This window comes from Uranotaenia lowii, chromosome 3, assembly GCF_029784155.1.
Source record: "Uranotaenia lowii strain MFRU-FL chromosome 3, ASM2978415v1, whole genome shotgun sequence".
NCBI lineage: Eukaryota > Metazoa > Arthropoda > Insecta > Diptera > Culicidae > Uranotaenia > Uranotaenia lowii.
The window spans coordinates 186,714,105-186,728,370 of NC_073693.1; the positions used below are offsets into that span (position 1 = coordinate 186,714,105).

Genomic DNA, 14,266 nt, shown 5'->3' on the forward strand with positions numbered 1-14,266 from the left:
GGACCGCTGCTTGTAGTTCTAGAAATTCAGGAATGATTTTACGTTTATAATTTTCATATTTTTGTGAAATCTCACAGCGTAAATTGTTGCACCTCACTAGAATGAAGATTAGATGTGCTTTCCAATGAATATACTTTTTATTGGTCCAAACAAAGTAAAAGCACTGCAAATCCGGGTACAACCTGACGGAGGACCACAAAAACAGATGAAATTTCAATTAGTGAAAAAATCGCGCAAAGTAGCCAACTTAGAAAAATTTCAGTAAACTCAATTTTTGTTGCATCGAAAATCTAAAAACAGCAAAATGTTAGAATTTCAATAAAGTTTGTAGTCATATTTTTTTAAACACTCTACCATCGCTCAAACAGTATTTACTAGCAATCGAATGAAAAGTAGGTTTTTCAGACCACTTTTTTGAACTTTTTGTGACCATTTCATTAAAAAAAATTTAAAATAATATTTCTTTGATCCATGGTGTAGACATTAACTTCAGCTTTCATATGCATATGGCAAATATTTTTTTGGACGTGTAACATATGAACTACAGCAGTTTTCCTGAGGCATGTTTTTTCGGATTTTTTTTCTTTCATGCTGAATAACGAGAAAACTAGAAGCTTTAGCTATATATTATGTTCTAAACATATTTTACTGACATTACAAGCTTTCTAGTGATATAAGTTTCATTGTAATCGGTTAGATATAAAGAGAGTTATGACGATTTTAGCTTGGAGTGTCAAAATGACACTCCTAGTGCTGATTAGGGTAATGAAATCTAATGCGGATGAGGGTTAAAGGGGATTTGGCGAAACTTTGCTAGAGATATCGCCACCAGCTGATGCATGTCCGGGCGTTGACCCCACCAGATGATAGGTCTTATGGTTGTATTGGTAAGAATCGGGAATTAGAATCTACACCCGAGATCGGATATCAATATCTCGGGTTGATTACCAGAAAAACATATGAAAAAGAAGAGGGTTTTTCGTGAACATTCGTAATCGTTCGCTAACGATTACGAAGTTCCGGTCAGGAAATTAGATGACTGTTCTGATCTGAGGGCTGATGCAAGTACTCGATCACTTTTCCTTGGGCTGTGGAGTAGGCTGGACTGCTAGTATTTTTTTTATTTCGGGTCCGCATTTGTACCTCGAGGTACTTTATAAAAAAAAACGTGGATTTTAATTTTTTTATAAAATGTCTTTATTTAAACCTTCCCAAAATAGAGTGCAATAAAGAGTGTCCGAAAGTGCGAGCAATACCGTTGTGTGTTAGCTCAAAGAGCAGAACGGTAATTTTTAGCAGTTTTTTTGTGCGTTTTTCCCTGTAACTAATATTTGAAACGGATCAGGTACGAAGCCCACGCGAGCCTACAACAACGTCATCATCACCTGGTCCAAGGAAATCCGCTGCGGGTCGACGCATATCGCCACCGGCGAAGCCACACATCACGAGAGCGGCGCCGATTTTCCGACAACACCCGGCGACGACCATACCAACATCGACAGCAGCAGAAACGACAGTCTGGGGATCAACCGAAAGCTAATTGAGGTTTGATTGCCCAGCAACGTGAGTACTCAGAAACTTATATCTAAATCATGCGCATGATCGGAATCCGATCTTGATTCCTTTTTCTGAGCCGATCACCCATATGAGCAAATAGCTCACTCGGCTACGTCCCCAGCTGAGGACCTAGAGGGCCCGGGTTCAATTCCCCTTACGACTTTTTTATATACATAAAATCCATGGTCCACCGATGAGGTTGGAATAACCTCCGGTGGTGAAAGAAAAACGCACCGTTTCCTCGTCAAGGGAAAGGAAACTTGAGGAAAGCACTCTTTAACTACCGACAAATACCCCCATCCGGGGAAACTTTGGGAAGGTTTAGTATGCCTAGGCAGCGCTAGAGGCGCTAATGTAGAGTAGGAGAAATCTCTCAGAAGAAGCTTGTATGTAGACGGAAATGTAGAAGCCAAAACCACCCACCTAAATGTAAAATACACTCCTTATTAATCCTACAAACACCAACCACAACCATCAGAAAATGTAAATAAATTAGTTGTTGCAACAAACGTTTTTTGAGACCAAATAAACGATGTTTTTGATGAAAAGTTAAGGTTCACGTTTTTTTTCGGTTGTTCGGTAGAGTAGAGTTTTTTTTTTGAGTTGGGTTGACTCTAGTTTGTTTCTTTTTCCCATCCAACCCCTTTCCAGTTTCCGAAGCAATCCTGGGGAATTTGTTCGGGGAAAGTGGGTCCGCTGAAGATAATTCTGGAAATATAGTTTTTCCAGTCAGTTGATATTTTTTGGCCAACCGAACAACCAGTCTGAATTTTTGTAGATTTTTCGACCAATTAGTCGGGAATATTGATGGATGATCGACGGTTGAGGTCGGTAGGTTGAGTCTGATCTGGGCCAATACAATATACACCCACCCTATGTTGGGTCTCAAAAGCCGAGCAAGCTATCAAAAGGCGGCTGGTCTCCTCGGAGTGGCGCTTAAATCATCCGCTAACAACCCAGATCCCAATCATCCGCTAACAACCCAGATCCCAATTCGCCCACTGCCTCCCGTTGCAATCTGAATTCTGAATCTGAATTCTGAATTCTGAATTCTGAATCTGAATTCTGAATCTGAATTCTGAATCTGAATTCTGAATCTGAATTCTGAATCTGAATTCTGAATCTGAATTCTGAATCTGAATTCTGAATCTGAATTCTGAATCTGAATTCTGAATCTGAATTCTGAATCTGAATTCTGAATCTGAATTCTGAATCTGAATTCTGAATCTGAATTCTGAATCTGAATTCTGAATCTGAATTCTGAATCTGAATTCTGAATCTGAATTCTGAATCTGAATTCTGAATCTGAATTCTGAATCTGAATTCTGAATCTGAATTCTGAATCTGAATTCTGAATCTTTCTGAATCTGAATTCTGAATCTGAATTCTGAATCTGAATTCTGAATCTGAATTCTGAATCTGAATTCTGAATCTGAATTCTGAATCTGAATTCTGAATCTGAATTCTGAATCTGAATTCTGAATCTGAATTCTGAATCTGAATTCTGAATCTGAATTCTGAATCTGAATTCTGAATCTGAATTCTGAATCTGAATTCTGAATCTGAATTCTGAATCTGAATTCTGAATCTGAATTCTGAATCTGAATTCTGAATCTGAATTCTGAATTCTGAATCTGAATTCTGAATCTGAATTCTGAATTCTGAATTTGAATTCTGAATCTGAATTCTGAATCTGAATTCTGAATCTGAATTCTGAATCTGAATTCTGAATCTGAATTCTGAATCTGAATTCTGAATCTGAATTCTGAATCTGAATTCTGAATCTGAATTCTGAATCTGAATTCTGAATCTGAATTCTGAATCTGAATTCTGAATCTGAATTCTGAATCTGAATTCTGAATCTGAATCTGAATTCTGAATCTGAATTCTGAATCTGAATTCTGAATCTTAATTCTGAATCTGAATTCTGAATCTGAATTCTGAATCTGAATTCTGAATCTGAATTCTGAATCTGAATTCTGAATCTGAATTCTGAATCTGAATTCTGAATCTGAATTCTGAATCTGAATTCTGAATCTGAATTCTGAATCTGAATTCTAAATCTGAATTCTGAATCTGAATTCTGAATCTGAATTCTGAATCTGAATGCTGAATCTGAATTCTGAATCTGAATTCTGAATCTGAATTCTGAATCTGAATTCTGAATCTGAATTCTGAATCTGAATTCTGAATCTGAATTCTTTTTTTTTTTTTTTTTTGTACGCTTTATTTAACGAGGGATTAACCTATCGTTTTCACCCTCAAGAAAAGTGGTAATTCAAATTACATTAAATAGATCACACTGTTTTAAAAAGCGAATCACTTGTTTTTCCTTTTTTCGGTCGTTCTCTAGTTTGTCTGCAAGGTTGCCTTCTGGCAGTAGATCTCGTCTCTGGTTGTCGAATTTTCGGCATTCTAATATTATATGCTTCACTGTCAGTTCGGTACCACAGGTTTCACATACTGGTGTTTCAGTTCCTTCTATCAGGTGTTTATGCGTTATCCATGTGTGGCCGTTCCTCAACCGGGTAAGGACCTTCTGCTCTCTCTTGTTTTTCACATCATGCCATTTCTCCGTTGTTAGTTTTACCTCTTTAAGTTTAATATTCTGCTGGTTACGCCAGTTGCGTTCGTGTTGCATTTTCAGTTCCATCTTCATCCATTTCAGCGCGTCCGCTTTTGGAATTTTTCTTGTGTGCCTTTCTCCATCTCTACCTAGGTTTGCAAGTCGATCAGCTTCTTCATTACCAGAAATACCCACGTGACTTGGAATCCAGACCATTGTGATGTTCTGAAGATTTTTGTTGTGCAGTATATTTTGGATGATTGGATGTTTTGTTCCAGATTCCAAGGCAGTTAACACACTTGCAGAATCCGTATATATAACCGTGGGTGAATTAGCTTGTTCGATTGCTATGTTAATAGCTTCAGCTTCCGCCGAAAAGATAGAAAATTTTTCTGGTAGGTTTTTGAACACGCTTTCTTCCGTTGGGTTGTAAATACCAAAACCTACTTTTCCTCTTGCCAGTGAACCGTCGGTGTAAACTTCTCTTCTGAATTGGTATTTTGTGGTTTTCAGATTGGCAAACATAGCAACTGCAGATCTTTTATTGCCACCTGTTTTGAAATGTTGTTTAATTGTCCAATCGATTTTTGGCGGATTTTCGTTCCAGTACTTGTTTATTTCAGAAGTGAGGCGATGTATCGGTGGTATACGTTGGTTAATTATTGCTGTAAGTACTTGATTAGCTCGGTTTAGTAAGAAATTTTCAGTTTTGTTTGGTCTTTCTGCAATCCAAATTGCCTTTCTTGCCCAGTTTTCAGCTACCAGAAATTCGAAAGGAGCAACGCCATTCTCTGCATAAAGAGCTTCTACGGGTGTTGAGCAGAATGCGCCAGACACCGTTCTTAGCATATTGTTATAAGTTGTTTTCAAGCTCATGATATCGACAGGTTCAAATATTTCCCACCCGTAGAACAGCTTTGACATTATTGTTGAAACCCCAATTTTCAACAAGGTTTCCCTGCTCCCTAGGCCAGTAATAATTTTTAGGAAACGGATTCGTGCATTGCATTCTTTTATGAGCATTTTCATATGGTGATTAGCATTTCCTTTTTGATTCATGTGTACTCCCAAAATTTTTGTTGTCTTTGTTTGCGCTATCTCCAATCCATCAGCTGACAACTTCTTCAATTTTCCAAAACGATGCCTACCTTTTGTGCCTTGGCAAGTGTGCAATAAGGTGCTCTTTTTGGCGTTAATGACAAACCCATTTTTCTCAGCCCACGATAGGATGCGGTTTATTCCTACTTGTAGTCTTTTTCGACAAATTGCCACAAATTTGCTGCCACAAACCAACAGGATGTCGTCTGCATAGATTAGAACCGATACATTTCTTGGAATGAATTGAAACACATCATTCATTACCAAAATAAAGAGTGTTGGAGATAGCACTGATCCTTGCGGGACTCCGGTTTCTTGGGGCCGATCTGTAGAAAAAGCACCACTAACTGATACGCAAAATGTTCTGTCTCTAAGAAAATTTCTGACTACTTGGTATATCCGGTTCCCTACTTGAACTTTTTTAAGCGCTTTCAGGATACCGGGTCTCCATGTCTGATCAAAAGCTTTTGAAAGATCCAGCGAGACTAATTCAGAATGTAATTTAGCATGTCGATGTTCGGTAAGTACGTCTTTGAGTTGGCTAAGGTGACTGGTAGTACCTCTGCCACTTCGAAATGCATGTTGGTTTGGATGTATTATGTTGTTTTTTTCCAAAAAATGTTGCAGTCTTCGGTTCACTATTCGTTCGTAAATTTTTGCTAGGCAGGATGTTAAAGCAATTGGTCGGAAACAGCCAGTTTCTCCTGGTTTCGGTATTGGAACGATAATACTTTTTCTCCATTCCAATGGATATTCACCTCGTTGCCAAAGGCTGTTAAATGTTTCCAGGATGACTTTTTTTGCTTCTGGGGGCATATTTTTAACCATGCTGTATGTGATTTCGTCTTAACCCGTTGATTTACCGGAGCATTTGCTAAGTGCTATGGTCAGTTCTATTCCTGAGAAATCTACATCCATATCAATGTTCTCTGGAATTGAAGGTGAGGGTGAATATCCTGCTAACGTATCAGGGTATTCGCTTAAGTTGAAACTTTTTTCGAATGTGTCTGCAAGGTGATTCGCTATTTTTTGTGGGTCATCGGTAAACTTTCCTTCGATCGACATCCTCCTTGTTCGGTTCGCTTTTCTTCCGGTAATTTTACTGAAACTTTGCCACATTTCGGAAACCGAAGTACAAGGATTGAATGAACTGCAGAAATCATTCCAAGATTGCTTCTTTCCCTTCTCAACTGCTGTTCTTGCTTCGGCTCTGGCTTTGCGAAAATCGTTGTTTACTTCTTCCCATTCACTAGCTGATTTATTCGTTCTTCGTAAAATTTTCCACTTTTTCTTTCGTTTTTCGATGAGAGCGCCGATTTCCTCGGTCCACCATGAGGCAAACTTTGGTGCAGTTTTCCCAGTCGTACGTGGAATGGAGCGTTTAGCAGTTTGGGCTATGGCTGATGTAATGTTGTTCACATTCGGATGTGGAATGGAAAGAAGTTCGTCACTTATTTCTCGGTAATATTTTTCCCAATCGGCTTCTTTGAGTTTCCACTTTTTTACTACAGGAACAGAAGGGCAAGCACTATCAAGCTCAATTTTGATAGGAACGTGATCACTGTTGCTGGGATCCGAATCGGTGGACCATTTGAACCTGCCTATGATGTTGGTTGAAGCAAAAGAGACATCAATTGAGGTGTCCTGTTTATTCTGATGGGGACTGAATCTCGTTTTAGAACCGTCATTTAGCGGTGCCATTTCAAAGTCAGCTGCCCACTTGACAACAGTTTCACCCATGTTGTTGGTGAAATTGTCCCAAGTGAAATGTCTGCTATTGAAATCTCCTCCAACAAGGTATGGGGGGAGAGGTTAGACATCAGATCTCTCAACGCCCTGTCCGCTGTGTTGTAATAGCCTGACTTGAAATGGTTGTAAATATAGATCAGAGTTACTTTCACTGGGGAAAGTAGTCTGACTGCGACTGCTGGGATTTGTGTTTCGATGTCGATCAAATCGTGTGAAGCCTCCTTCAAAATACCCATAACAGCTGGACCTTTTCTACTTCCCGGATAGAACTTCGAGGAGTAGATGTTGTAGTTCTTGGTTAACAGCGCGTTGTAAGAATCGGTCATGGTCTCCTGTAGCATCAAACAAATAGGCAACTTACCCCAGATCATCCGTGTTAGTTCAGCCTCGTTACACCAGAAACCACGAACATTCCATTGGAGGACAAGAAACTGTCCCCGGGAACGAACAGGTCGTGATCGTGATACTTGCGTGGCTGGTGGATTTCTGGTAACGGGTCCTCTGCTCGTATCTTCGCCGGGATCCCATCTGGGTGTCGTGTGGATGTGTCGTACTGTCGGTTGGTTAATGTTCAGTGGACGTAGCAGAGTGGGGAATGACCTGGGGAATTGATTCGCATTTGAGACTGTTCGGAAAGTTGAGTTTGAGGAACTTACCCGCAAGTGTCCCGGGTGCCCCCGTACGACATGCTTCCAACGCACATCTGGCGTCCCAGGATCATGTTGGGCAGCCGACGGGGGGCGAAGGCTTTGGGACAACGTTGCCCCCACCGAGGAAGTGGAGGTCGGATCACCTTCAACAGGTATGAGGATAGCGTCCTGGATGGTTACCGATCGCTTCCACATATTACCAATGGACTGATGCTCAAGTCCCTCGAACCTCGGGTGGGGTGGAATCTCCTCCTGGCTTTTGTTGGTGGATGCTGGTTGTGTTGCAGTTGGTGTGATATTTGGTGACGATATACTGTGTGTGGTGGTAAGGCTGGTAGGGGATGTAATTTCTGCGTTTCTATTGGCTACGAAAAAATTTTCCTTTGGCGGTTTTGTTCGTATATTCTTCTGCTTCTTCATCGGACGAGAGTTGAACTTCTTCTGTACTGTCTTCTTCTTGGTTTCTGCTTTGCTTCACATTTTTATTGGATACTTTTTCTGCCAGGGGAGATTGTGGTCCTCGTTTTCCAGTGTTCTTTTTCTCTGTTGGGAGGCTTACAGTTGGATTAGCTTGTGCCTTTCTTGACTGCCTGGTGAATGGTTTTGGCGCTTGAAACGAAGCATTTTCTTGTTCTTGTTGTTGATTTGTGGTGGATGTTGAGTTTTCAGATCGGCTCATAGGGGTAACAGATCGACTGCGATCTTTTGCGGGTGTCGTCATTGATGCAGACAAGTTATTTTCTCGGAAATAGTTTTGTACTTTTTCCTTGAATGTTTTGTGATCCATTGCCATTTTACGATTTTCTTTAGTCAGTTGTTCTATGTGAGCAGTGAGTTTTTGTACGTTTGCCATCAGATTTTCAATGATCTTGTGTTTTTGAGCACTGTCAGCATCGGTAACCGACGCATAAGTGGGTCTGGCATTTAGCGGGCCAATCCTCTTCCGAGCTTCAGCCCAGGAAATTGACTCATCCGTTTTGCAACGGATGACCGCTTCCTCATGGCGATATAATGGACATTTACGTCCCGCCGCGGAATGCTCGTTATTACCTTCGGGGCAATGCGGGCAGCGAAAAACCTCATTGCAATTGTTGTCTTTATTCGAATGGTCTCCAGCACAACGTGTGCATCGGCTGGGCTGATCACATCGTTTCTTAGTGTGTCGATAATTGAGGCAGTTTTTGCAAAAAATTGGACTGTCGTAGTATGTTCGTACGGACACTTTAATCCATCCAAAATATATTTCTTTTGGCAATCTAGTACTACCGAATGTCAAGACCATCATCGGCGTATTCACTTTTTGTTTTTTGATAAATTTAGTGATTTTTCGAACTGCTGTCACACCCTGACTTTTCAGTTGCTTTAGCAGTTCCTCTTCTGATATATCTGTGGATTCTTGTAGATAAACCATGCCTTGCGTTTTGTTCAATCCGGGATGGTCAATAATTTCTATAGCCGTATTGGTATCCAACTGTTTTATTTTTTTCCAGTTCTTCTGCTAATTGAATGTTGTAAGTACTCAGTGTGTAATTAAGTCCTTTACCGTCAATCACCATGTCGATTTCTTTTCGTAGTGGTTTTTCGAGCTTGGTCTCCACTACAGATGCAAACCAAAACGGGTTTTTGGGTAGCGGTGTTGGGTTATCTCCAGGCCTTTGCACTTTCAAAAAATTTTGCGACCGTCAAATGTCGACGAACGCATATAAGGGGGGATGGGGGATGAATCCACCAAATTTGTGGATCCCCCACCCCCAGGGGGTGCGCCATCCATGGCGCAAGTAATTATTTCACTTCACGCACAGCTTCAGAATTATGATTTTTTGGGGCAAAAATAATATTGGGGAATATGCACTCGCTTCTTACACCCTACCCAGTAATCACTTCACTTATTTATGATTGCTTGTTAAAATATTTAATTTATAAATAATTTTAGAACGTTGCTATTATTTTGTTCACAACTGCACTGTAAGCAATATTTTTATAGCAGCCAACTTTCTGGTATCCCAGACGCCAACCACTGCTCGAATTTGTTCGAGCTTTTGTAGCAAACTTTCCTCTCTCACTATTGAGTAAACTCTCTGTAGTGAATAGGAATAGCAATATAAATAAAAAAAAAATACTAACACTATTCTGACAAAGAGCAAAAGCATGAACAATGAGCAAATATAGTACTACGTCATTAAATGTGAAATTTAGTTAAATTTGAGAGAAATCTCAAAACATATTTAAGCGTGTTAAGAAAAAGACTATAATCGCAAGCTTACGAGAAAAGGATAGACCTATCAAGTGGATCGATTCATAGAAAGAGAGAGAGAGTGTAACGTGAGTTCGACGGGTTTTGGGAAACGACATTCTGTTGGTTAAGTTTGCAACGAGTGGACGCAATAAGATTTTTTCGGCACGTGAAATTAGTTGGTGTAGTGAAAATACAAGGAAATTCTTCGAAATGGACCAGGCAGAATACGACAATGGCGCAGTATCTGCTCCTGTGCGGTAAGTCATGATTATTTAAGTTAAATTTCCGATTTATGATGGAAAATAAGAAAACCATAAGTGACAAGATGGCGTCTGACTACTTGTCGGAAAAGTAAAATTGGGGACGACTTCTCCGCCATTTTTAATTTTTTAAATTAGTTGGAATTAAACTATGAAAAGAAATATTGGAATAGCGTCGAACGATGAATATTTTTACAACAAGTGAAAGTGATTATCTTGACCAATGCGAAAGCGAATCAAAGTTGGTTAAGGTTTGAGCAACCATATCGATAAAACACAACATGATTGATCGCGACCAAAGGTGATTGAATAGTTACTGAGAAAAATCGTTTTAATTTTTCTTACACCATTGAAAAAATGAACAAGTTGATATTCTTTACCTTTAGAAGCTCATTTGAAAAATATATTAATAAATCTTGTACACCTTGGAAACATTGCTAAACACGAACTGTGAATAGAGTGCTAGTCTCTACCAATATTATCAATAAATTATATTGATTGATCTTGTATATCTTAGAAATCACTACAAAAAAAAAACGAAAAACAGCTTAAACTTCTCTGTGTTCAAACGTTGAATAGAGTGCTAGTCTCTACCATTATTGACATTGAAGAAAAACAAAAACAAAGAAAAGATTAAACTATGGAAGAGTGCTAGTCTCTACCTTATTGAATGATCTAGTATAACGTGAAAATTATTGCAAATAGAAGATCTTAAACTGTGGACAGAGTGCTAGTCTCTACCATTGTGATCATTGCAAAAAAAAACAAGAAAAAGCTTCAACTAAAGAGTGCTAGTCTCTACCAATACGGTCATTTAATGATATCGATTGATCTTGCAAAAAAAAAAAACGAAAAAGAGCTTAAACGTTTAATAGAGTGCTAGTCTCTACCATTATTGATAAAAAAAAAAAACAGAACAGATTTAACTATGGAAGAGTGCTAGTCTCTACCATCATGATCATTTAACTATGGACAGAGTGCTAGTCTCTACCATTTTGATCATTAAAAAAAACAAAGAAAAGCTTAAACTATGGAAAGAGTGCTAGTCTCTTTTACCATTATGATTATTAAAAATAATGATTGATTTAATACATTGTGAAAATCACGAAAAAACGAAGATTTCTACCTCTGGATAGAGTGCTAGTCTCTATCATTACGATCATCATGATATTGCTTAATCTTAAAGAATATAAATAGATGGACTGTCAATGCTAATTTAAATTGGTTCATTAGATTTTCAAGAAATACTGATTGATTGCTTCTGCCAGATTGATATATCTGATTTTAATAATCGAAAGTGAAACATACAATTTAATTAGCATCAATGTTGCAACATTTGTTTCGAGTGCAAGTCTCGATGTATATTTTTGTTTTATATCCATTTCAGAAAATCCAATAAGAGTCTTCAATCAGCGTTGAAAGAGCTATCAGAAGAGAGAGCAAGATGTGAAGAACTTAAAAGCGAATTAGATAAAGCTCGGGATACAATTGCCTCTTTGCAGAACTCTATTAGAGTGGCAAAACAAGATTCGAACAGCGTTGATTCCATCGTTAATAATCCTTCTTTGACTGCTCAACGCGTAACGACTGCAGTTGGTAGCAGTCGATCTCAAATTTCTCCGACTACTAATCAGTTTTCACTCTCGGGTATCAATATTCCCGAATGTAAGGCAAATGAAGGGGGTGGTATTGGCCGCAGTACTTTTGAAAACTGGATTGAATTGTTGATGGATAATTTCAAACTTGCTGGAGTAAACGATGAAGTAACACAATACACGTTCTTGAAGATTAAAGCGGGCGTGCGTTTGCTCGAAGTACTTAAAAGTACTAAATCATCATCTGATTCTCCCGACGAACAAGCTAAACCATTTTCAAATGCATTGCACCGATTGAAATCATATTTTGCGACAAGTTCGGAGTCTATGCTTCAACGTAGAAAGTTGACGCTGGTTTCTCAAAATAATGGCGAGTCTGATTTGCAGTTTGTTGAAAGGGTCGGTGCTATAGCACGCTTGTGCGATTTCGAGGAAGCTAAGGAATTTTCTGAAATAGCTAGTGCACTGGCAGGGCAAGCACGTAATCTCGAGGTTCGGAAGATGGCATTAAAAATGCTCTCTCGTGGGGGATCATTTACTGATCTCATTGATAAAGTTCGAGAGATTGAAATGTTCCGCATCAATGAGCAATATTTCGTAACGAAACACGGTAATGATCAGCATCAACCAGCAGTCGTTGCACCAGTTAATTTTTACGATCAGAAGCCAGGCCCTTCTTCACAAAGTTCCTATGGTAACCAAGCATATTTGCGGTCTCGAGATCAGCGCTTTCCGAACAGAGGGGGTTCTTGGAATAGACCCTATCAACACCAGAGAAATGGTCCTTGGAGACAGTCGTTCAATTCCAACGGTTCTTCAGGAATTCCCACTTGGAAACAGCAAACTGCAAACTACGGTAAATCGTGGAAACAGTCTTCGTCGACTAGCGGTTCACCCTGGAATCAAGTAACAAAACCAACTAAGAAGCGATGTTTCCGATGCCTCAGTATTTTTCACCAGCCCGATGAATGCGAGGCTGAGCATTTGCAATGCAGGAAATGTTCAGAAATCGGTCATTTTGAGCGAGCGTGTGGTTCTCCAGAAGTGGTTTCCGAACTAGCTAGGAAAGCTTCCAAACGGCACGCAGATCAGGCGATTCAACACACGGCTCCCAAGAAAATTGCTGCAATAGAAGCACCAGAAGAAATTATAAGCTTTGAGCGAAATGTAGGTGTTGATTGAATTTTATGTTCTGTTTATTACACCATTTATTTTATATATTGAGATTTTTCTGTTTTTTTTTTCAAAAGTTAATTTATCGTTTCTATTTCTGCTTAATCAAATGTAGGCGTTGATTGAATTTTATTTTCTGTTTATTTCACCAGTTATTTCATATATTTGAGATTTTTCTGTTTTTTTTCAAAAGTTCTTAAATTTATCGTTTCTATTTCTGCTTAATATGGAGTGTTATCCAAATAATTTCAAAGATAAAGTGGTGTACAGAGAAATGGTTCTGTTATAAATAAAGATGATTTTTGTTATTTCAATGTTTCTTCACTTCAGATTTCTCAAGGGCACAAGCCCTCAGCTTGGATTCTAATGGCGTCAGTAGCTTCAGATGCAATAATAATAGCGAAGGTGGCAGGAATAGCTTGTCGTTTTTTAATTGATTCGGGAGCTGAAGTCAATACTATTTCATCAGAAGTTTTTAAGGATTTACAACAAAACGAAGAAAGTAAAGACCATATTTTTAATTTGAGCAACCAGCCCGATCGACCTCTTAAAGCTTATGCATCGGCAGGCGAACTAACTGTTCCTTGGATGTTTGATGCCCCGTTATTTGTATCGGAAGATCGGCCAACATACATTGAAAGATTTTATGTAGTAAACGCAGGACAATCTCTCTTAAGCAGATCGACAGCTCTCCGTTACAGTATTCTTTTACTAGGGTTGAGAGTACCTATTTCCTGGAATCCTAGTATTTCCAACAATCGTGATGAGATCGCCATGATTAGCGGAGATGTTTTCCCGAAATTCAACGTTCCACCAATAAAGATTGATTATGACAAATCAAGGGCTCCATGCAGAAATGTGTTTTTTAACGTACCAATGGCAGTTAAACCCCTAGTACAGGAACGACTCAATCAATTATTATCGGCTAACATAATTGAGCAGGTCACAGACAACATGAATACGTCATTTTGTTCATCTATGATTATAGTGCCAAAAGGAAAGACGGATATTCGATTGGTCATAGATTTGCGCGGGCCGAACAAATACATAAATAGAACTCCTTTTGCAATGCCAACACTGGAGCGCATTTTGGCAGATTTACATGAGGCCCAATGGTTCTCAACAATCGATTTAGAAAATGCATTTTTCCATATCGAACTGGATGAAAGTTGTCGCCACCTTACGAATTTCTGCACCGAGTTCGGGATGTACAGATGCGTAAGGCTTCCCTTTGGGCTGTGCAATGCGCCCGATATTTTTCAAGAGGTCATGCAGAGGAAGATTCTTGAAGGATGTGAAGGAGTACGCAACTACCTCGACGATATTCTGGTTTTCGGAAAATCAAAGGAGGAACACGACCGTAGATTAGAAATAGTTCGCCG

At 39.2% G+C, this 14,266-nt stretch overlaps 1 protein-coding gene across 1 annotated transcript; it reads right to left on the reverse strand.

Annotated features, from left to right (window-relative positions):
- Positions 1 to 7,978: 7,978 nt before the first annotated feature.
- On the reverse strand, positions 7,979 to 9,031 carry LOC129752933 (uncharacterized). The gene has a single exon (XM_055748723.1). It carries the CDS (start codon positions 9,029 to 9,031, stop codon positions 7,979 to 7,981), a length of 1,053 nt encoding a protein of 350 aa, XP_055604698.1.
- Positions 9,032 to 14,266: the final 5,235 nt, after the last annotated feature.

Excerpts from the sequence above, each read along its gene's own strand:
- LOC129752933 (XM_055748723.1), bottom strand. The coding sequence starts at position 9,031 with ATGGTTTATCTACAAGAATCCACAGATATATCAGAAGAGGAACTGCTA.